Source organism: Equus quagga, chromosome 11, assembly GCF_021613505.1.
Source record: "Equus quagga isolate Etosha38 chromosome 11, UCLA_HA_Equagga_1.0, whole genome shotgun sequence".
NCBI classification, from domain to species: Eukaryota; Metazoa; Chordata; class Mammalia; order Perissodactyla; family Equidae; genus Equus; species Equus quagga.
Window position 1 is genome coordinate 76,447,980 of NC_060277.1, and position 24,137 is coordinate 76,472,116.

Here is a 24,137-nt window from a genome sequence, read left to right on the forward strand (position 1 = left end):
TCCTCTGCCCATTTTTTGATTGGGCTGTTTGGTCTTTTGTTGTTCAGTTGTGTGAGTTCCTTATATATTATGAAGATTAACCCCTTACCGGATATCTGATTTTCAAAAATTTTCTCCCAATTGGTGGGTTGTCCTTGTGTTTTGGTCTTAGTTTCTTTTGTCTTGCAGAAGCTCTTTAGTCTGATGAAGTCCCACTTGTTTATTTTTTCTTTTGTTTCCCTTGTCTGAGAAGACATGGTATCCGAAAACATCCTTTTAAGCTCAGTGTCAAAGAGTGTACTACCTATGTTATCTTCCAGGAGTTTTATGGTTTCAGGACTTACCTTCAAGTCTTTGATCCATTTGGAGTTTATTTTTGTGTATGGTGTGAGATAATGGTCTACTTTCATTCTTTTGCATGTGGCTGTCCAGTTTTCCCAACACCATTTATCAAAGAGACTGTCTTTTCTCCACTGTATGTTCTTGGCACCTTTGTCAAAGATGAGCTGTCCGTAGATGTAAAAAAGGGAATATTTTTTTTAAGGCAAAATAAAAACATTTACAGATAAACAAAGATAATTATTGGTTTCCAACAGAACTGCAGTATAAGAAATGCTAAAGAAAGTACTTTGGAGTAAAGGGAAATGATAGACAGAAACTCTGATCTGATATTTAGGAAGTGGTAAGCATATAATAAAAAATCCTGTCTATTAAACATGTGCTATATGTTTTATGGTTTATAGCATCTGTAGAGATAATCTATATGACAATGTCAGCATGAAGGTGGAGGAGGCAGGAAAGGGAACTGTACACTTTCAAGCTTCTTTTATTTTACACGAAGTGATACAAAATTAAGTCTAAATAGACTGTGAAAAGTCAAGGATGTATATTGTAATCCTTAAAGCAACCACTACACATATAACATGAGGAGGTATAGCTGAAAAGCTAACAAGGAAATTAAAATGGAATTTTAAAAAGTATTTGATTGATTCAGAAGAAGGCAGGAAAGGAAGAACAAATGAATAAGAAATAGACGGGACAAACAGAAAATAAAGAGCAAAAAGTAGACCTAACCATACCAATAATTACATTAAACATTAGTAGTGGATTAAACATTCAAATGAAAATGCAAGATTGTCAGAGTGGATAAGGAAGCATGACCCAATTACGTGCTGTTTGCAAGACATTTTAAATCTAAAGATATAGATAAGTTGAAGGTATAAGTAAGAAAAAATATATACCTTGCAGACAGTGACTATAAGGCGGCTAGAGGGGGCTGGCCAGTGGCGCAGCCGTTAAGTTCGCATGTTCCGCTTCGAGGGCCCAGGTTTGCTGGTTCAGATCCTGGGTGCGGACATGGCACCACTTGGCAGGCCATGCTGTGGTAGGCATCCCACTCATAAACTAGAGGAAGATGGGCACAAATGTTAGCTCAGGGCGAGTCTTCCTCAGCAAAAAGAGGAGGATTAGCAGTAGTTAGCTCAGGGCTAATCTTCCTCAAAAAAAAAAAAAAGTGGTGTTTTGGGGCCAGCCCAGTGACACAGCAGTTAAGTTCCCATGTTCCACTTCGGTGGCCTGGGGGTCCGCCAGTTCAGATCCAAGTTGCAGGCATGGCACCGCTCATCAAGCCATGCTGCGGCAGGTGGCAGGCATCCCACATATAAAGTAGAGGAAGATGGGCATGGATGTTAGCTCAGGGCCAGTCTTCCTCAGCAAAAAGAGGAGGATTGGCAGCAGATGTTAGCTCAGGGCTGATCTTCCTAAAAAAAAAAAAAGTGGTGTTTTATAATAATAAAAGGTATAATTCATCAAAAGACATAACAATCATAGATGTGTATGTTCCTAATAATAAAGCTCCAAAGTACAAGAAGCAAAAATTGACAAAATTTGAGAGAGAAATAGACAACCATGGATCAAAAGAGAAACCACATGGGAAATTAAAAAGACTTTGGATAATAATAAAAGTGCAACATATCAACATTGAAATGATGCAGCTAAAGCAGTAATGAAAGGGAAAGGCGTAAGAATGAATGCCCCACAGCTGTACTGCCCAACATGGTAACCACCTCCGACATGCTGCCATGGAGCATTGAAATGTGATTAATGCAGATGAAGAACTGAATTTTTTTATTTTACTTAATTTTAAATAATTTAAATTTAAAATAAAAAAGCTGAAGTAGTGTAAAACATTCTTCCTTCAAACACAACTTAGTTATTTTGGTAAGATTATATTTCATTTCAGCCATTACATTGCATAAGATGTTTATTTAAGTTGTGGGAAAAAAATTTTTAATGATGAGGAAAAGACTAAAAACTAAATCTTAAAGATCTTCAATTAAGCTGCCAAACCATTGTCTATAGAGTCCAAGATCTTTGTAATAATGTCAAAGATCAGTTGATTAAATTTGAAACAATGCAGGCACTTTTCTTTAGCTTTAGGTGAGTTGTATGATACAAGACCAAGAAGGCATAATCTGAGTAGGTTTTGTTTCAAAGGACTTTTAAATTTATGAGGAAGTGTCAATTTGCTACCTAAAAAAATCAAACTCATGGTGCACATATTTTTGAATCTGTTAAAGAAGAATTTCAGGTAGATATGGAAAACTTAATTTCTATTGTGACAAATGTTCTTTAGCGGTCAGAGGTCAAAAATTTGAATATGTTGAAATTTTAAAATAAGAGACTGACGGGCCAGTCCTGGTAGCCTGGTGTCTAAGTTCGGAGGGCTCTGCTTTGGCAGCCTGGGTCTGGTTCCTGGGCATGGGCCTACACCATTCGCTGTCAGTCGCCATCCTGTGGCAGTGGCTCACACACAAAAAGACGAAGATTGTCTGCAGATGTTAGCTCAGGGTAAATTTTCCTCAGCAAAAAACTAAAATAAAATGGGGCTGGCCCAGTGGCATGGCGGTTAAGTTTGCACATTCTGCTTTGGTGGCTGGAAGTTCACCGGTTCAGATCCCAGGTGCGGACATGGCACCGCTTGGTGAGCCATGCTGTGGTAGGCGTCCCACATATAAAGTAGAGGAAGATGGGCATGGATGTTAGCTCAGGGCCAGTCTTCCTCAGCAAAAAGAGGAGGATTGGCAGCAGATGTTAGCTCAGAGCTAATCTTCCTCAAAAAAAAATAAATAAATAAAATAAAATAAGAGACTGACAACTGTCTTATTGCTTTGTTCTGTCATATGATATGGAGTGAAAACATTTGTGTTTGGTTTTCTGAAACTGACTCTACAACGTGTCATGAATATACTTGTTAAAACTTTTCAGCATGTACCTGCAAACACTATGAATCATTGCCAGTTTATGGAACTGTTGAAAGAGACAGAAGATAATTTAGTGATCTCATGTTTTTTAACAATGCTTTTGGTTGTGTTTTGGACAAGTTTTGCAATTATTTATTGCACTGTTTTTCAATGCAAGATTTTCTTGAAACTGAAGGAATGCTTGTAAAATATTCAATCATCAAAGACATAAGGCAGTGGGATTATGTTTTCTCACTGATGTCACACTGCATATGGATTAGCTAATTTTGAACCTCTAAGGAAAGGAAAAGCTAATTTGTGACCTAGCTAGACAGTTACAAGAATTTACATTGAAACTAAAACACTTAATAATACAAATCAATAATAATTTTACACATTTTTCTAACATGAATCAATATGCAGAAGATTTTAATTATAATTAATAGGGATATGTAAATTGGCCACAAAAACTGCAAGAAAAATTTGAATAACACATTATTGATATTGACGTTGCTTTTAAATTTACACACTTATCCCTTTGAAATGATACTGAGTTCACACTAGAGTTAGGGAATTGATTCAACTTGGACAGGCACCATTTCCATGGTGGAATATACCTTTTATCGTTATATAATGGCCATCTTTGTCTCTCGTTATACTTTTTTATCTTGAAGTCTGCTTTGTCTGATATAAGTTGTGGCTACACTCACTTTCTTTTGCTTGCCATTTGCTTGGAGTGTCATCTTCCATCCCTTCACTCTGAGCCTGTTTGTCTTCAGAGCTGAGGTGTGTTTCCTGGAGGCAGCATTTGTTGGGTCTTGTTTTTTTGTTTTTGTTTTTGTTTTGAGGAAGATTAGCCCTGAGCTAACTGCTGCCAATCCTCCTCTTTTTGCTGAGGAAGACTGGCCCTGAGCTAACATCCATGCCCATCTTCGTCTACTTTATATGTGGGACGCCCACCACAGCATGGCTTTAGCCAAGCGGTGCCATGTCCACACCTGGGATCCGAACCAGCGAACCCCAGGCCACTGAGAAGTCGAATGTGTGCACTTAACCACTGCGCCACCTGGCTGGCCCCAAGGGGTCTTGTTTTTTAATCCATCCAACCACTTTGTGTCTTTAGATTGGAGAATTCAATCCATTTCCCTTTAGAGTGATTATTGATATATGAGGGCTTAGTACTGCCGTTTTATCTTTTGTTTCCCAGTTGTTCTATATTTCCATTGTTCCTTTTCCCTTGTATTTCTGCCTGCCATTCCAGTTTGGTGGTGTTCTGTGATTTTTCGTTTGGTGTTTACCATGAGGTTTGTACAAAAGATCTCACAGATGAGATAGTCCATTTTCTGATCGCCTCTTATCTCCATTAGCCTGTGCAAGTTCCATCGCTTTCCTCTTCCCCTTCTGTGTTTTTGTTGTTACAAATTATTCTTTTTCGTGTTGTGAGTCTGTGACCAAATTGAAGTGGTTATAGTTATTTTTGATGCTTTCTTTCCCATTTTCCTCTATTCTATAACTGTTTGCTTATCTCTCCTAATAGAGAGCTGCAATTTTCTGATTTTATCTGTTTATCTCCTTGCTCAGAGCTTGGAAGCCTTTGCCTTTTTGTTTCTGGAGAGCTGTCCTCCTGTTCCTCCGCGTCACTCTAGTTCTTCCTGGTGTTTGCTGAGTTGATCCTCTACTGACACGTTTGCAGTAGTAACCACCTTTTTTATGTGGGTACAGCTTTGGTTACTTTGGTTCTGAGCTGCTTCTGGCTGTGTTTGAGAGCCTGCACTTTCCATCCTCCACTGCCTCTGCTGGAGGCGCTGTCAGTGCCCTCCTTGTGCCACTTGTGCCTCTGAGGTTGCTGGTGCCTTGCTGCTCTTATTGTTGCTGCAGTCTCACGTGTTGCTGCTGGCGTCCCCAGGCCGTCAGCACTTCTGCTGGGGTGGGTGGTGTTCCTCCGCTTGCTCTCCGTGGGCTTTCTACGGGCTCGGGTGCTGCATCCCTGTGCACCACCTGTGCTGCTGATCCACGGTTATCTGCGGGTGCTGGCAGCACTCCTGCCCAGGGTGCTGGGTTCACAGGCGTCGCTGTTGCTGTCAGGGGCCTGGGTTATTGTATGCAGCCCCCCTGCTGATGGGGGGGGGGGGAGTTTGGGGGTGCCACGACTAGGGGCTGGGTCTTAGGTTTTGCTGTGGTTCCTGAAGATTCAGGTTACAGGTGCCACCTGCCACTGCTGGGGGAGGAGTAAGGGCTAAGCCACAAGTGTTTTTGCTGGCCTTGCAGTCTCTGGCCACCAGCGCCCACTGGTGTGCTTTTTGAGACCTCAAATCAGGGCACCCAGCTCCTGCCAGTAAAATCCGCATTATTGTTGCTGTCCCCACTGCTGGAGAGATCAGCGCCACTGCCAGAGAAGGAGGAGGAAGCTCGGTCACCAGCACCGCTCTGTGTTCTGAAGCCTCAGGACATGTGTGTCACCTGCCACCACTGAGCGCCGGCAGGGGCTGCAGCCTCTGGTTGTTGACGCTGGCGCACGCGCTGATGACCTGCTCTGAAACCTGGGAACAAGGGACCCGCCTCTGCCAGGGAAATTCACACCTTGGATGTAGTCCCTGCTGCTGGAAAGACCGGCGCCACTGCCAGGGGCAGGAGTGGGGGTGGGGTGGGGGTGGGGTGTTGGGGACGGGACAGGCGGCGGCGGGCGTGGGGTGGGGGTGCGGAGCGGCCGACGACGAGAGGCACAGTTTTCAAACTGATAGGCTTTTGTTTCGAAGTTAAGTCAATTTTCCCACAAAGATGAAAGAGTCTGTCAACATAGATGTGAACACTAAAGGAAGATGACGATGGGCCAGCCCAGCTGCGTAGTGGTTCAGTTTGCCCTCTGCTTCGGCAGCTTGGCATCCCAGGCCTGGATCTACACACCACCCATCAAGCCATGCTTTGAAGGGCCCACATATAAAATAGAGCAAGATTGGCAACAGGTTGGCTCAGGGCCAATCTTCCTCACCAAAAATAAATAAAGGAAGATGATGTTTTGACAGTTGATCCAACTATCAGAAAACTTTTAAGCATATTTGGAACAACTTGGATATATGAACCTACTTTTTCGACTGTAAAATTTTATGAAATCTAATTGCAGATCAAGTATTTCCAATGAAAATTTAGCATCCAAATTGAAATTTGCTGTAAGTGTAAAATATACACTGGATTTCAAAGACTTACTACAAAATATTAATGTAGATATCTCATTAAAATATTTTATATTGATTGCATTTGAAATGATAATATTTGGATATATTGGTTAAATAAAATATATTGTTAACATTAATTTTATCTCTTTCTTTTTACTTTTTAAAATACAGGTACTGAAAATTTTATATGGTGCACATAACATTTTTATAGCTCAGCATTTGACTTAAGGTTCCACCTTAAGAAGCTAGAAAAACAAGAGCAAAGTAAATCCAACATGAGTAGAAGGAAAGAAAGAATAAAGCAGAAATCAATGAAACAGAAAGTAGACAAATAATAGAGAAAATGACCAAAGCCAGAAATTTTCTTTTTTTCCCTAAAGATTGGCACCTGAGCTAACAACAGTGGCCTATCTGTTTTTTTCTCCTATATCTCCCCCAATGCCCCCTGGTACATAGTTGCATATCCTAGCTGCAGGTCCTTCTAGTTGTGGCATGTGGGATGCCACCTCAACGTGGCCTGACGAGCGGTGCCATGTCCGTGCCCAGGATCCGAACTGGCGGAACCCTGGGCTGCCGCAGCAGCGCACGAACTTAACCACTGGCCACGGGGCTGGCCCCTAGAAATGCTTTTTTTAAACACCAATAAAAATGAGAAACCCTTAGCTAGACTGATCAAAAACAAGAGAAAGAATGAGAGAGAGAGATGGAGACAGGGAGAGAAAGTGCAGCATTACAGATGAGATTGAAGAGTCGGGCAGCCAATCAGGCAGGGCTTTATAAACCATTTTAAGGTAGTTCTACTAATAACGCTGAAGGCATTAAGCAGGGGAGTCACATGATCAGATTTGAATTTTAGAAAAGCAGTGCAGCGATGTAGAGTATGGGTAGGAAACAGAGAGACCAAGGGGGAGGCATTTCAGTAAATCATGAACACCACACATAGTGATGTGTAATCATGGACCTGTGTCCACGGGATGCCAGCTCTCCTTCCCCACCTCTTCTTACCTAAACATCCTTCTCCTATGTAGAAAAGAAAGGCATATTTCTCACCCATCCCAAATCTTACTGAAGTGTATTGCTCCTAGGCATAAACATCATTGGGATGCCAAATAAAGAAATGCTTTGAAATACAAGTGACAATTAAGGCTTCTTAACCTTTTATTTTTCACACTATTAAAGGGTAAAATTGACTTTTCCCTTTGTTGTACGGTTCTATAAATTTTAATATGTATATGCCTTCATGTAACTACCATCACAGAGTAAAGAATGGTTACATCTTTACTCAAAAACTCCCTTGCCCTATCTCTCTATAGCCACACTCTTCCCCTGCCCCCGACAGCTAATGACCTGTTCTTCATCAATACAGATTTATATTTTTCAGAATGCCATATAAATATATAATGGAATCACTCTTTTGAGACTGGCTTCTTTCACTCAATACAACGTCTTTGAGATTCATCCTAGACATTGCATGTGTCAATTGTTCTTTCCTTTTTATTGCTGAGTAGTAGTCTATTGTATGAATGTACCAGTTTGTTTATCCAATGAAATCGTATTCAGCAACAAAAAGGAACAAATTATTGATATATGCAACAATATCCAGGAGTGGGATTGCTGTGCCATATGAGAGGTGTATGTTTTAACTTTATAACAACCAACCAAATGTTCACCAGAGTGGCTGTCCCATTTCACGTTTCCACTAGCAATGTATGAGAGTTCCAGTTACTGTGCATCTTCACCAGCACTTGGTATTGTCAGTATTTTTAATTTTAACTGTTCTAATAGGAGTGTAGTGGTATCTCCTGTGGTTTTCCTTTGCATTTCCCTAGTGATGATGTAGAACATTTTTTCACACGCTTATTTGCCAACTCTCTATCTTCTTTGAGGAAATGACTGTTTGAGTCCATTGCTCATTTTTTAATTTAGTGGTTTGTTTTCTCATTGTTGAGTTTTGAGAGTTCTTTATGCATTCTGGATACTACTCCTTCGACAGATAATGGGATTTGCAAATATTTTCCTCCAATCTGTAGCTTTTCATTCTTTTTTTTTTTTTTTTTGAGGAAGATTAGCCCTGAGCTAACTGCTGCCAATCCTCCTCTTTTTGCTGAGGAAGACTGGCCCTGAGCTAACATCCATGCCCATCTTCCTCTATTTTTATTTATGGGACACCTACCACAGCATGGCTTTTGCCAAAAAGTGCCATGTCCACACCCGGGATCCAAACCGGCGAACCCTGGGCCACTGAGAAGTGGAACAGGAGAACTGAACTGCTGCGCCACCGGGCTGGCCCCTCATTCTCTTAACAGTGCCAGTGAAATCTTCTCTAATCAAGGCATTGAGGTCAGAGTTCATAACTTCCTTGGTCTCATGCAGATTTTTGTTGGCAACAAAGTTTGGCATTAAAAATGGGGTATTTTGGCTTATGTTTGAACGTTCTGAGTTCATATATTATCAAATGGAGTGAAAGTAAGGATGACGTACATATAACGACCTCTTCCTTCCCCTGACAAAATATGCTTTGTTCTTGAAGGAGTCCAGGAAGAGCGAAGCAAATCAAACACTGGCAGAACATGTTAACAGAGTTGTACCTTATTTCATCCAGCCCGCAAATTCAAGGACCTTGTCCTTTCTCATCTAACTTAACATTAGAACCCAATGTCACAGGGATGTGTAGCAACACATTTATTTGAATTTAACAGTGATAGACTCTCTGACAGGAAATGAGTATGATTCGACTGACTGGTCTGACAACGAGAACTGGCCTTGCCCATTAGGTTATGTGGCAAATATATTGCATAAATTGAGCTAAATCTGCAGCTCCAAACTGTTTTTTTTTTTTAGGAAGATTAGCCCTGAGCTAACATCCGCTTCCAATCTTCCTCTTTTTGGTGAGGAAGATTGGCCCTGAGCTAACGTCCATGCCCATCTTCCTCTACTTTATATGTGGGACGCCTGCCACAGCATGGCTTGATGAGTGGTGCATAGGTTTATGCTGGGGATCCAAACCGGCAAACCCCATGCCACCGAAGTGGAGCGCATGAACTTAACCGCTATGTCACCGGGCCAACCCCTGCAGCTCCAAACTTTTGAAGAAAATATATTTCAAACATATAAAATAAAAGTACTCTTCCAAAAAAATTAGATTGACAAAGGTACCTTGAAATGAACAATATTCTACTATTCCTAGCCCTTTCTGAATCTATCAGGTTAAATAAAGTGCCTCTAATTGATAGTAATATGATAAACTTTGGTAAGTTCTGTTTAGCATACTTCCTAGGAAATGAGGAAGTGAATACTTCTAATAAGTTTTGCAACGTAGGTAATTTCAAATTCTTTTCTTTCAGCAAAAATTAAAAGAAAATCTAATCAAATTGTCGGCTGAGAGGTTATTAAAAATAATTTCTGAGGCCAGCCTGTTGGCACAGCGGTTAAGTGCACACATTCCACTTCCATGGCCCAGGGTTCGCCGGTTCGGATCCCGGATGCGGACATGGCACCACTTGGCAAGCCATGCTGTGGCAGGCGTCCCACATATAAAGTAGAGGAAGATGGGCATGGCTGTTAGCTCAGGGCCAGTCTTCCCCAGCGAAAAGAGGAGGATGGGCAGCAGATGTTAGCTCAGGGCTAACTCCCCGTAAAAAAAAAGAAAAATCTCTGATGACAGATCACTTCGTGATTTTTTTTGCATATGTCTCAGAAAGTGTTCAACAAAATGTGTGACGTTGTCATCTATTTATGTGAACAAGCTTTCTTAGCACTAACACTTATAAAAACAAAAAAATAGGGGGACTGTCCCCATGGCCGAGTGGTTAAGTTTGAGCACTCCACTTTGGCAGTCCAGGGTTTCAGCAGTTCAGATCCTGGGCGCAGACATGGCACCACTCATCAGGTCACGCTGAGGCAGCGTCCTATATAGTATAACCAGAGGCACTCACAACTAGAATACACCACTATGTACGGGGCGGGTGCGGGGGGGTGGGGGGGGGGTTGGTGGGGAGGGATGCTTTGTGGAGAAGAAGAAGAAGAAGAAGAAAAAAAAAAGACTGGCAACAGATGTTAGCGCAGGTGCCAATCTTAAAAAAAAAAGGAATAGAATTTATTGCTTAACCTTGTTTAATTCTACTATTAAATAATGTTCATCACTCACTTAATAGCAAAAAACCCCAAATAATCCAATTTTTAAAAGGGCAGAAGACCCGCATAGACACTTTCCAAAGAAGACATACAAATGATCAACATGAAAAGATGCTCAACATCACTAGTCATCAGGGAAACCCATATCAAAACTGCAATGAGATATCACCTCGCACCTGTCAGAATGGCTATCATCAAAACGAGGAGATAAGCGTTGGTGAGGATGTAGAGAAAAGGGAACCCTTGTGCACTGTTGGTGGGAATATAAATTGGTACAGCCACTATGGAAAACAGTATTGAGGTGCCTCAAAAAACTAAAAATAGAACTACCATATGATCCAGCTATCCCACTTCTGGGTACATATCTGAAGGAAATGAAATCACTATCTCTAAGAGATATCTCCACCCTATGTTCATTGCAGCATTATTCACAATAGCCAAGACATGGAAACAACCTAAGTGTCCATCGGCAGATGAATGGATAAGGAAAAGGTGGTGTGTATACAACGGAATATTATTCAGCCATAAGAGGGAGAAATCTTGCCTTTTGTGACAACACAGATGGGCCTTGAGGGTATTACGCTAAGTGTAATAAGTCAGACAGAGAAAGACTTTTGAGTGTGATCTCACTTACACATGGAATCTAAAAAGGCTGAACTCAGAAATACAGAATAAAATGGGGGTTGCCAGGAGCTGGGGAGTGAGGGAAATGTGGACATGTTGGTCAAAGGTTACAAACTTCCAGTTATAAGATGAACAAGTTCTGGGGATTTAATGTACAATGTGGGGACTATAGTGAACAATACTTTACTGCATAGCAGGACTTTATTGCATACTTGAAAGTTGCTAAGAGTATGACTCAAATGTTCTTACCACACACACACAAATGGTAGTTACGTGAGGTGATGGAGGCGTTAACTAACCTCACTGTGGTCATCAGTTTGCAATATACACATGTGTCACATCATCACATCGTACACCTTAAACATACACAATGTCTTATGTCAATTAAGTCTCAATAAAGCTGGAGCAAAGCAAAGTAATGTTCATCCACAGATAAATGCATTTTTAAAAGAAACCAGCCCATCCATCTCATTAAGAGCTGTAAGTCCAATAAAATTTCTACTTTTTGTTTAACAATTATTTATATAAATTTACAATGTTTTGTTTTGATTGATGGTTAATAATTGTAACGATAAATCAGTCCAGAAGAAAACAATTAACAAGAGCCTTTTTGTCATAGGAAGTAAAAAAGATCTGAAAATTTAATATATATATTTTTTTTGTTGCAGGGAATTATTACAAAGTGATAAAAATGATTTTGTTGGTCTTAGTGCCATCAAGTCAGTCCCAACTCCTAGCAACCCTGTGTACCCCACAACGAAACCCTGCCTGGCCTTTTTCTCATTTTCTCCTGCCCGCCATTTTCTCATCTGCCAGGCGCTGTACCTACCAGCGCTCTGCTGCTGCTATTCGTAGGGTTTTCATGGCCAATTTTTTTGGAAGTGGGTGGCCAGTTCCTTATTCCTAGTCTGTCTTAGCTGCTGAAACCTGTCCCACATGGGTGACCCTGCTGGTATTGGCCCAGCTTTAGCTTTAGCATTCAGCATCACGCAGCCGCCACCGTCTGACAACTGACAGATGAGTCGTGTGGTTCCCTGACCAGGGACGAACCCGGGTCGTGGCAGTGAGAGCACTGAATCTTAACATCCTAATCTGGGGATCACAAAGTGATAAAAGACTTTCATGCATAAAATATATTACCTTAGAATACAGTTCTGTGGAGAGAGTGGAATGGAAATAAACACAAGTTCAAGAACAGGAAAGAATGATAAAGTTTCTGATGTAAATGAAGAACTCGCTCATATATTTTTACAGCTAGGGCTGACTACGCCCATCCCTCCCCCCTTTCTTGTAAATACTGCATGTTTTTGCATAAAACTTTTAGGAGATGTACAAGAAAAAATGTTTGAAGAGCACTGGTTAATCCATTCTTCCAAGAAACTTGGGTGTGCAGTGGAAGAGAAGGAGAGACAGCCAGAAGGACGCTTATATCAAAGGAGATTTTATTCTTTAAGATGGAATATTTGAGCATGCGTGTTTGGTATCATGCCTATTTTTCAGAAGGGAGGTGCAGAGAAGCTATGCGTTTACTTGAGATGAGGAGACTCTGGAACAAAATCCAGGTAATACCTCAGTGAGGATAAGTGAAGTTATGCTGCAGCAACAAACAGCCACTAAATCTCAGTAAGCTTAACATAGCTCATTTGTTTTCCTCCTTTACCACACGTCCTAGTGTGGGTCTGCAGGGGGGCTGCTCATCTCAGCCACCCAGAGACCCAGGCCACCAGATGATGGCTTCATCTCCATAGTCAGGGAAGCTGGCAGAAACGGATACAATGACTTACCAGCTTTTCAAGCTGGTGGGAAGTTAGTAAGTATTACTTTTGTGTGTTTCAAGTCGATCAGAGAAGGGCCAATCGTACCAGGTGCCTCATAAGAAAAAGAGCTGGAACCTTGGATGAGCAGCACTAATGACTACTACCTGTCATTTCCAGTATTGGAAATAGCCACACATTTGTATTATCCGGTACCTACTTTGAGCCCAGGCAAGACGGGGTAAAATAAAACATTGTTAGTTCAATTCAACAGATCAGAGAGATATGGGTTCTGGTCTCTGCCACTTAGTTATTGCTATGCAAGCCTGGAAGTTCCTTTGCCTCTTTGGGTCTTTGGGGAGGATGTGATGCTTTTCTAGCTCTTACGTTTTCTGGTTGTAACGCGCTTAGGAGTGGATTAAGAGGAGAGGAGAAGAAAACAAGCCCAACCAGGGCCAGCAGTGCTACCTCAAGACGCCAGTCTTTCTAGTATTTTTGTCCCGATGCCTATTAGGTAACTGTGCTCTCAGCCAGCAGAGAGCAGTAAGGAGACAGGCGCACAACTCTGCATTGTAAAACCGCTTTTAAACGTCTAGGGGTCACTCGACTTTGGCTGCGCGTTAGAATCATCTGGGGGGAAGTTTTTAAAAACACCCCTGCCGGGCTCCACCCCAGACAATGAAGTCAGAATCTCTGGGAGTGGAGCTCCAACGTCGGTATCTTTGAAGCGCTTCCAGCTACGTGCACCGGATAGTTCTTAACCCCTTACTTCTTGTTGGAGGGGCTGGATGATCCCTAGGGGGCGCATTCTCACAAGAGTTCTTGAATCGAAATCCTCTCTGTTTTTTTCTCCCGAGATTTGTCGGGGTTGCATTTTAATAGGGGAGGGAGGGGCATTAAGCTAAAGCATCTTTGGGACGTCAGCGGGTTCCTAGCGCTTGGGGCGAGGTGACTTCCCAGCGCAGGAGACAGACTGAGGGTCAGCTCGGTCCCCAGGGCGCCGCGGGCTGGGCGGTGGATGCTCTCAATTGGCTTTCAGCAAGACTGGAGAAAGGAAAACGGTGGACCCACGCAGGGAGAGGAAGAGGCAGCTAAGGAGGAGGGGAGAGGAAGAGCGAGGGAGGAGCCGGAGGAGACGTAGCCCTGGCGGGCGGGCGGTTCCTGGCGTGGCCCTGACTTCCGCGCCCCAGAGCCGGTGGGGGGCGGGCTGCTCACCATGGCGGCTCGGGACACCGGCACGGCCGTCCCCGTGTGGCTGGCCGAGGACGACCTGGGCTGCGTCATCTGTCACGAGCTGCTCACCTGGCCCGTCACGCTGCCCTGCGGCCACAGCTTCTGCCGCCACTGCCTGACGCGCGCGCTGGGCGAGGGGCGCGAGAGGCGCCACTGGTCCTGCCCCACCTGCCGCGAGAGCGCCGCGCAGCAGCCGCAGCTGCGGAAGAACACGCTGCTGCAGGACCTGGCCGACAAGTACCGGGAGGCCGCGCGCGAGCTGGAGGCCGGCCCGGGCCGCACCCCGAGCCCAGCCCCCACCCCCGCGCCCGGGCCCCCGCGCCGCGCCGCGCCGCCGCCGGTAGGGACGCCGGACCCGCCGCTGCCCTGCGCCCCATCCCCCCGGGGCCCTTCCTCCCTTCCCTGTCCTTTCCACTCTTCCAGGACTTCTTTCCGTCTCAAAGTAGAACCCGCTGTTTGGAAAGTTCAGAAAAGGATGAAGAAGCAGAAAAAAAAAAAATCCACATCTGCTGAAATCCTTTCAACCTCGCTGCTGTACACCTTGGCTTATTTCCACGTCCTTCCAGTCTTTCCGAAGTCTGTCTCTATGAAAATTTTTTTATTATGGTAAAATATATGACAAAATTCGCTATTTTAACCATTTTAGGTGTACAATTCAGTAGCATTAGTTATAATTACAGTGTTGTGCTCCCATCACCACTATTTCCAAAACTTTTGCGTCACCACAAACAGAAACTGTACCCATTAAGCAATAGCTTTTCATTTCTCTTCCCTCCTGTCCCTGGTAACCTGTAATCGATTTTCTGTCTCTATGAATTTGCCTAGATATTTCATATAAGTGGAATCATGCAATGTTTGTCCTTTTATGTCTGGCTGCTTTCACTTGCCATGTTGGCAGGGTTCATTCATGTTGTAGCATGTATCCGAACGTCGTTCATTTTTGTGGCTAAATAGTATTCCCTCGTATGTATGTACCACATTTTTCTTTTTAATGCTTACATTAATGGACGTTTGGATTGTTTCCACCTTTTGGTAATGTTGCGGTGAACATTGGTAAGTATCTGAGTCCCTATTTTCTGTTATTCTGTAAATACCTAGGAGTGGACATGCTGGGTCATATGGTAATTCTTTATTTAATTTATTGAGGAACTGCCAAACTGTATTCCATGGCAGCTACACTATTTTATATTCCCATCAACAAAGTGGGAGGGTTCCAATTGTCCCCAGCCTTGGCTTCCACCACAATCTTTTGCCCTGGAGGTAGGCAAGTTTAATTCACTTGCAGCACTTCCCAGCATGTCCACCACCTTTCTGGCCCGAGCTTCGAGCTAGGTGGAAAAAGATGAGGACCCTGTGTCATTCCTTCAGGCAGCCCAGCCGGGTTAGAACAGGCATACACAACAAATGTGAATAAGATGCTCTGCTCCTTCTGGAACCGGAACCGGTCGCACACTGGGAATCTTCAAGACCTTACTGAGGCAGGGAGGGAGTGGGGCAAGGGCAAGTAAAAACACCACAAAGCTTTCCTAGGCCAAGTTGCTGTTTTTTCACTCAGTGTTTTCCGGAGTTCTGACGAAGTTGGTCCTGTCAGTCTCTGTTTGTTTTGTGATGGTTGGGGGTTGGGGGTGGGGGGAGGATTGGAGCTGCCCGCTGCACCCTTCTGCTGTTCCCTGCAGTCTTTTTAAACAGAGTCGAGGTCGTGTTGTATAGCCAGGTTATGTCTTCTTCTTCTTTCCAGTTAGTTAATAGACTTTATATTTTAGAGTAGTTCTAGGTTTAGAGAAAATTGAGCAGATAGTACAGAAAGGCCCCAGATACCCCTCACAGTTTCCCCTGTTGTTAACATCTTGCATTAGTGTGGTACATTTGTTATAGTTGATTAACCAATATTGATACATGATTACTAACTGAAATCCATAGTTTACATTGGGGTCCACTCTTTGTGTTGTATGGTTCTATGGGTTTTGACAGATGCATGAGGTCATGTATCTACAGTTACACTATCCTACAGTTACACTGCCCTGAAAATCCCCTGTGCTCCACCTATTTATACCCCTCCAACCCCTGGTAACCACTCATCTTTTTTTCTTTTTTTTTTTTTTTTTTGAGGAAGGTTAGCCCTGAGCTAACTGCTGCCAATCTTCCTCTTTTTGCTGAGGAAGACTAGCCCTGAGCTAACATCCAGGCCCGTCTTCCTCTACTTTATATGTGGGACGCCTACCACAGCATGGCTTTTGCCAAGCGGTGCCATGTCCACACCCGGGATCTGAACGGGTGAACTGTGGACCACCGAGAAGCAGGACGTGCGCACTTAACCGCTGCACCTCTGGGCCAGCCCCCCCTCATCTTTCTAATATCTCTATAGTTTTGCCTTTTCTACAATGTCATATAGTTGGAACCATACAGTATCTAGCATTTTCAGACTGGCTTCTTTCAGTAAACAAAATTAAGGTTTTTGGCTTGATAGCTCATTTCTTTTTTATTGCTGAGTAATATTCCATTGCAGATGTACCACAGTTTATCCATTCACCTTTTGATGGACGTATTGATTGCTTCTATTTCTTTGTAATTATGGATAAAGCTGTTCTCTTCTTTTTGATTATAAATACAGCATTATGTCTCAGGTCCTCAAAACTTGTTAACATAGTTTATACTGTAGTGACTGAATATACTTTTGAAAGGCTTTCAAATTAAAATGATTGTCTTTGGATAGTAGGATAGTGGATGATTGAAGACATTTCTTCTGTCTCATTCTCTGCATTTTTTTTTTAAAGATTTTATTTTTTCCTCTTTCTCCCCAAAGCCCCCCGGTACACAGTTGTATATTCTTCATTGTGGATCCTTCTAGTTGTGGCATGTGGGACGCTGCCTCAGCGTGGTTTGATGAGCAGAGCCATGTCCGTGCCCAGGATTCGAACCAACGAAACACTGGGCCACCTGCAGCGGAGCGTGTGAACTTAACCACTCGGCCACGGGGCCAGCCCCTCTGCATTTTTTAAATTCACCACAATAAGTGTGCATTTGTTTTATGGGTAGAAAAAGCAATGCGCTTATTTTTAACAGTTTTTCATTTGCTCGGGTACTTGGGTAAGGGCTCCATTCCAGAGTTCCAGCTGCCTGAAAATTCAGGAGTGGAGCCTGGACATTTAAGAGCAAACAGTGTTACTGGTAGTCAGCCACCTCGCTCTCTACAATAGCCTGATTATGGCTTCCAAAACACATGCTATTTTGAGGGACATCAGGGCTTATTAAAGATGTAGAAGGTCCTGGGTCCATTCCAGTTTTTGAAGTTCCAGCATAATTTAAAAAATGAAAAATGTCAATACAAAGTTATACAAACTCTGGTTTATTTAGACTCGGATAAAGAACATCTTGTATTTCTGTGGCTCCACATAGGACCCCTTTTGGGGGTAGTGCAGTGTTCTCCATTTGAGGCCTGGGCCCAGCCTGCCTCTGAGGAGTGTCACCAGGTCTTGAGGTAATTGCTAGAATATGTTGGCTGCAAAACTTGCTCCCACTCCCAACCAGGCAGCTGAGCAGATTAAGCTCTTGAAGTGGAATTGTTTAGTGCTGTCATCTAAATAGTTCTTTAAATGGGAAGGATGTACAAAAAGAGCTTACATCTATATGTCATTTTAAAGTCTCCAAGATCCTTTCGCAGTGAACAGTTTGATTCTTGTCACTGTTGAAGAGGAGAAGGGGCGATGGTCGCTTTCATTTTTGAAAGGAGTGGTGAGGACACAGGATGAATCAGAGGTGCGAGTGGAGCTTAAACCTGAGCCAAATGCCTTCTACTGCACCCCTCACCTTATCATCCACCACCTACCACGCCAGGTCTCCAGGCTCTCACCCTGTTTCCTCTCTGACTTCCCCTGTTCAAAATGACCCCTAGGATTCCCTTAACGCTTCACTCCCACCTCACCCCCCTTCCTATGGATGAATTCTGGTTCCCTGTTATGGCCACTGGACGATCGGTAGGGGGAAATGGGCGTGCAAAAGGTCTGGGGAGTCTATCTCCTCGTGCTCTGGACATTTTTGTCATTTCCTTGTCTGATTCCTTTATCCAGTGTTTATGGCTCCCTCCGTTTAAACCTTGTTCCTGGGTCCAGCCTTTTGTTCTGCTTTGCTCTTTTAAAGGCGGCAGCAAAGAAGAGCATCACAGAAGTTGGTCCGGAGCTGGTAGATCTGGTGGAACAGCTTATAGACATTGTCAAGAACCTTCAGAGTCAGAGACACCTCCCAGAGTCTGGACGAGACAATGAACTGAGCAGCCTGGGCACGGTAGGCTCAGCTGGGAGAGGAAAGGATGTGTTGGGGGCCAGGCTAGGGACAGCTTCCAATTGGAGCAACAGGAATATGTTTGCAATTGAAGGATGCAGTAGTTCTTAACCTTTTACCATCCTCTTTACTACCAAACGTGGATGATTGGAAGTTTGGAATGCTTGAAGTGACGTAGGGAACTTCAAGTGGGCTAGATTCCTTCCTTATCACTCCACCTAACCAGCTCTAAGGTCACCAATGACCTCTGTGCAAATCCTGCAGACATTCTAGTCCTCATCTTCCTTGGCCTTTCAGCAGCTTTTGACACAGCTGACCAAACCTTCATTCTTGAAGCTTTCTTTTCCCGTAACTTCTGGGACAGGAATCTTCCAAGCTTCCCCTGTTTCTCTCTGGCTGCTCCTTCTCAGTCTGTTTTCAGGCTCACTCCTCAGCAATGAAATGCTGGAATTCCTCACAGCTGAGTTGTAGGTCTCTTTCTCTTCTCCGCTACGTGGTCTTCCCAACACCCATGGCTTTAATTCCCACTTTTCTGCACAAACTTAGCTCCAGCCTGGACCCTTCTCTGAGCTCTAGTCCAGTATCTTCCTTCTCATCTTTTCTTCGTGGTGTCTCAAAGGCACATCACACTTAAAATGTCCTAAACACTTCCTCCTCTGGGGTTCTCCATTGCAGTGACTGGCCCTGTTACCCTTCCAAGTGCACAAGCCAGAAAGCTGGGAATCATGTATCTCTCCTCTCACCAGCTTAAACACCTCTTGAATCAATTTAATATTTCTGAGCTCCTTTGAGACTTCTCTAATCCAAGTCTGTGATCATTTCTTGCTGGGATTGCCACAATAGCCTCCTAATTGCTCTACTCTGTTCCCTCTAGTCTGCTTTCCTCGTGGTCATCCAAGTGATGCTCCCAAATGCAAATCTGATCACATAACTCCTCTGCTGAAAACACTCCAAGGATGTCTGTGTGGGTAGGATTAAGACCCAAATCCTCACAGAACCCACAGGGCCCCGTAGGATCCCATCCCTGTCTGCCTCCCCTGGCTCACTTCACCCAGCTCCCCCTGGCTCTTCAAGCTCCAGCCACACTGGCCCCCTCCACCCCTCAGGGGGTCATGCTTCTTCCCACCACAGGGTGCACTCCATGGGATGTTCCTCCTTCCCCCTGTCACCTAGGTGACGCCTGCTCATCCTTCATACCCCAGCTAGAGCATCACTTCCTCGGGGAAATCTTCACTGATTTCCTTGAACAAGTCAAATCCCCCTTTAGAGGCTCTTGTGATTTCATGTACCTTGCATTTGTAGCTGTTGTCACAGTTGCAACTTGATAATGATGCCATAATTTATTAATGTCTTTCCTCCCTCTGCTCTTACACTGGACTCTAAGCTTCATGAGGCTAGAGACCTTGATGGCTTTTGTTCTTTTGTTTACCCTTGATCCCCAGGCCTAGCACAGTGCTTGACACGTAGTAAATGCCCAAGAAGTACCCACTGAATGAGTGAATAAGTGCATCCTCAGGGATGCAATGAGTTGGGATGGAAAGTCTGAGAGTCTGACTTTCAGTACTGCTGTTGCGACTCACTAGTATTATGACCTTGGGCGGGTCCTTTCATCTTTCTGAGTCTCAGGTTTCTATCTGTAAAATAGGAATCCTGTTATGTGGCCTGCTGCCTCACTGGTTTGATGTGGGATTAGAAGAGATCTTACATAAAAAAGTGCTTGAGCGATGTGAAAATGTAGGATGATAAAATTAACTATGGCAATTGAGTTAACCTCCCTGAACTTTCACCTCTTTTGTAAAATGGGGACAATAAAGCTACTTCGGGAGCTTGGCATGCAAAGTAGAGGTGAGCAGTAGAAAGTACTCAATAAGTGGTGCCTACTACCATTAGGATTGGTGAAAAGAATGGGGAATGGACTGTGCAAAGTAGGGAAGGAAAGTCAGGTGCTGAAGGTGGGAATGTGGTGAGCAGAGGAGAGGTTGTGTTGGGGAATAATAGGGCCTGAGGTTAAAGAAAATCAGGGAGCATGTGTTGGAGGCCTCAGATGCAGGCAACATGTTTACGCTGGCTCTTGAGAAGAGACGTGATATAATGATAGCAGTTCAGGGAAGATAATTCTGGCCTCTGCGGCTTATCTCAGTGACTATCTGTATTATTTATTTTATAAAGCCCCTATAAGATGGGCCTAAAAATTTTAAACGTTTTTTTGGTATTATCTAGAAATCCATATTTATTGTACAAAATACTAGAAAATACATAGCACTAAAAAAAAACAAATGAACATCACTCATAATCCCATCAGCCAGAAATAACCACTCTTTAATATTTTTGCTGTCCCGTGTATTATTGTAGATTGTTTTCAAGGCCTATATTTTGAGGGCCTTATTATGTTTTTAAAAACTTGTCAGGAGGTAAGTAGAAAACTACAGATAGACGGCAGAACTGGAACATACTATCTAATACACTCCTTAGGAGACTTTTGTTTGTTTATTTTTTTATGATTTGTCAATAGGCTTTTTCTGGTGGGATGGACCTTTCCTTGGCTTCTCCAAAGGTGGTAACTTCCAACACACCTGAGAGAAAAGTGAGCGACATTCTGCATGACCTAGAAGAAATCCTGGGAAAATTACGAGAAAACTTCACGTGGAAAGAGGCCCTTGACTCACAAACACGGGGTGAGTTGATTTTATTTGGTGGAGGAGATTAAATATGGAAGTTGGGGGAAAATGACAAAGTGTTTCGTGGCTTTGTTTTGGGAGACAGGACCCCAGAGCCCAGCTGCGTTACCACTGTGGTGTTGTAAATATGGAAGGAGTGGGCTGAGGTGTTTTGGGGCTGGATACGTTTTCGGACGTGACTGGAGGAGTGATGTATCACAGGCCCTTAATAGAAGGAAACTTATTTTCTAAGGCCTGTAACTCCAGTACCTAGACCGATGTTGCTAACTTACCACTCATCTGTGTTAGCTACCTGAGGAGGAAACCAATTAGAACTGTATTAGTTAATTTATTCAATAAATGTGCATCAAACACTTCCTGTGTACCTGGCACTGGACTAGAGCCTTAGAACATGGAGATGAACAAGGTCTCTGCCAGCAAGGAGCTTAGAGCTTAGTGAGGGGACAGTAGAAAAGTCCTCAGTGAGAACATGAGTCTGGACTGACCTGAGCTGGATGGACTGTCTGGTCAAGTCCTGACGCTAAAAAATGTGCTGCTATGAGGAAGACAAGTCGGGAGCTCTGATCATGATGTTTGGATACCTGCTATTTGCCTTTTTTTGATGGGACTCTCTCCTCCTCCCAATTTTTCTGGTTCCTTAGTGGAAGTCCTGGAAGCTCCATCTTCCTCTTCATGCCCACTGCCTGACCAGAGCCGCCCTACGCCCAAGAGGGCCTCCAGGTTTGCTCAGTGTAAGTACGTGGTCTGCTTAAAACTTGGGTTTGGCCTGCTGCAGGGAGGAGCTCCGAGAGCATCCTGTGTTCTTCTCCCTGCCGCCAGGCCTACTCCTTAGCTCACTACCCCCAGACGAGGTCCCTCCACATGGGGAGCTGATGACAAAACCAAAGGGGATTGAAGACTCCCAAATTCCAGGCTCAGCCAGACCCAGAGCACTCAGAGTCCAGGCAATGTTGGGGCATCTGTGCTGGGGCCTCCACGCACAGCCAACTGCCTGTTCCCCAGCCCATTTAGATACTATCATTGTCTCAGTCTGGAGTAGTCCTTGAGAGCATGCATCCTGGAGCCAGCCTGCTTGGGTCTGACTCCGAGCTCCTGTACTCACTAGCTGTGTGGTCTTGGACAAGTCATGTAACCTCTTAGAGCCTCAGTTCCCTCATCTGTCAGTTGGAGATAACAATAGTACTTCTTCCTTCGTGGGACTGTCATGAGGGTTAAATGAATGAGTGTGTGTCAGTGTGTGCCTAGAGTAGTAATGCTATGAGTGTTAGCAAGTATTTACTCACTTAATAGGAAACATATGAAATACACAAAATGAATAAGACATGGTCCTCAAACAGAAGCCTATGGATAACTGGAGTGATATAAACAACCGTGGTCATAAATCACTGTACTACATGTAGAAGATGGTGAGTATCATTAGAGAACAGGTCAAGCACTAGGGGTGTTGAGAAAAGGAAGAGGTGACTTTTTGCTGGGTGGGATGCAGAGAGGGCTTCCTGAAAGAGGGCTAATGAGTAAATAGAAATTAAGGTGGGAAAGGGATATTGTTAATAGAAGATCAGGAACAGGTACAGAAAACTGCAAGTTGATGTACCAATCTCATTGGCAGTACCAGTAAAACTTTATCACACCCAAAAATACAAAGGTGCTTTCTGCTCTCTGAGGACCTTTTAACATGGACCATCAGAGCTGGAGGGTCATGTTCTTCTTTTCTCCCCAGGGGCCATCAGTCCAACCTTTGACCTCAGGAGCCTCTCCTGTAGCCTGGGGGTGTCCCAGGATTGCCGGACGGTGACTGTATCTCATGACTCACAGTCCTATCCCTGGAGTCATGAGAGGTTTGCGACCTGCCAAGTTTTATGTTCCCAAGCCTTCTCTTCTGGGCATCAGTACTGGGAAGTGGACACTCAGCAGTGCAGCCACTGGGCAGTTGGGGTGGCTTCCTGGGGCATGAGCCGTGACCATATCCTGGGAAGGACCAAGGACTCCTGGTGTGTCGAGTGGAAGGGGACTAGCCAGCTCTCTGTGTGGCACATGGTCAAGGAAACTGTCCTCGGCTCAGACAGACCTAAGGTGGTGGGCATCTGGCTGGACCTTGAGGAGGGGAAGCTTGCCTTTTATTCAGTGGCTACTCAGGAGCAACTTCTGTATGAGTGCTCGATCTCTGCCTCCTCTCCTCTGCACCCTGCCTTCTGGCTGTATGGCTTACATCCCGGAAACTCTCTGACTATAAGGCAAGTAAAGGTATAAAAGGTTCCTTGAATGTTAAAACACGGTGTTTCCCTGGTCTCTTTGCCTTCAAGCAGAGACTTGACTTAAGAATCCCACTTCGGAAGTTAATAAAGGGTTAACTCAGCAGACTTGGGATGTTCAAACTCTGCACATTCCAAAGAAAAGACAGGCCCTTGACTGGCTCCTGGGAGATAACTTTGAAGCCCTTGGAATATCCTGCCCGATAAGGTCTTTGTTTACTAGGCGGCCTTGGGCCACACGGTATCAGCTTGACCTCTAGAGGGGCTGGAGACTAAGGTCAGCCCTGTGGGCAGTGAGCCTGCCTACATGCTGGACTCCCAGTAAAAGCCCTGGGCACCAAGGCTTGGGTGAGCTGCCCTCGCTGGCACCATGTGAGTGGTCACACATCGTTGCAGGGAGAACTAAGCATTGTTCCCATGACTCCACTGGGAGAGGCTAACTGGTGCATCCTGGCCCCTGCCCCATGTGCCTTTTTCTATTGTTGATATTACTCTGTATCCTTTCACTGTAATAAACTGTAACCATAAATACAACAGCTTTGTTGAGTTCTGAGTCCTTCTGGTGACTGAATCACTGAACCGAAGAGTGGTTTTAGGGACCCCCAAACACAAGGGGCATGTTATCAATCACTGTGTGATATTACTGCAAACTTAGTGGTTTCAAACAGCACATTTGTTATTGCACAGTTTCTGTGGGCCGGGAGTCAGGGCACAGCTTAGCTGAGGCTTCTGCTTCAGAGTCTCACAAGCTGCAATCAAAGTGTGAGCTGGGGCCCTGGTGTCACCTGAG

General features: G+C 44.1%; 1 protein-coding gene across 1 annotated transcript; it reads left to right on the plus strand.

Annotated features, from left to right (window-relative positions):
• Positions 1 to 13,906: 13,906 nt before the first annotated feature.
• RNF135 (ring finger protein 135) lies at positions 13,907 to 23,881 on the plus strand. The gene is made up of 5 exons (XM_046677423.1): positions 13,907 to 14,479; positions 18,277 to 18,420; positions 20,930 to 21,092; positions 21,737 to 21,826; positions 22,816 to 23,881. The coding sequence occupies exons 1-5, from the start codon at positions 14,123 to 14,125 to the stop codon at positions 23,343 to 23,345; spliced, it is 1,284 nt and encodes a 427-aa protein (XP_046533379.1). The 5' UTR covers positions 13,907 to 14,122; the 3' UTR covers positions 23,346 to 23,881.
• The last annotated feature ends 256 nt before the right edge of the window (positions 23,882 to 24,137 follow it).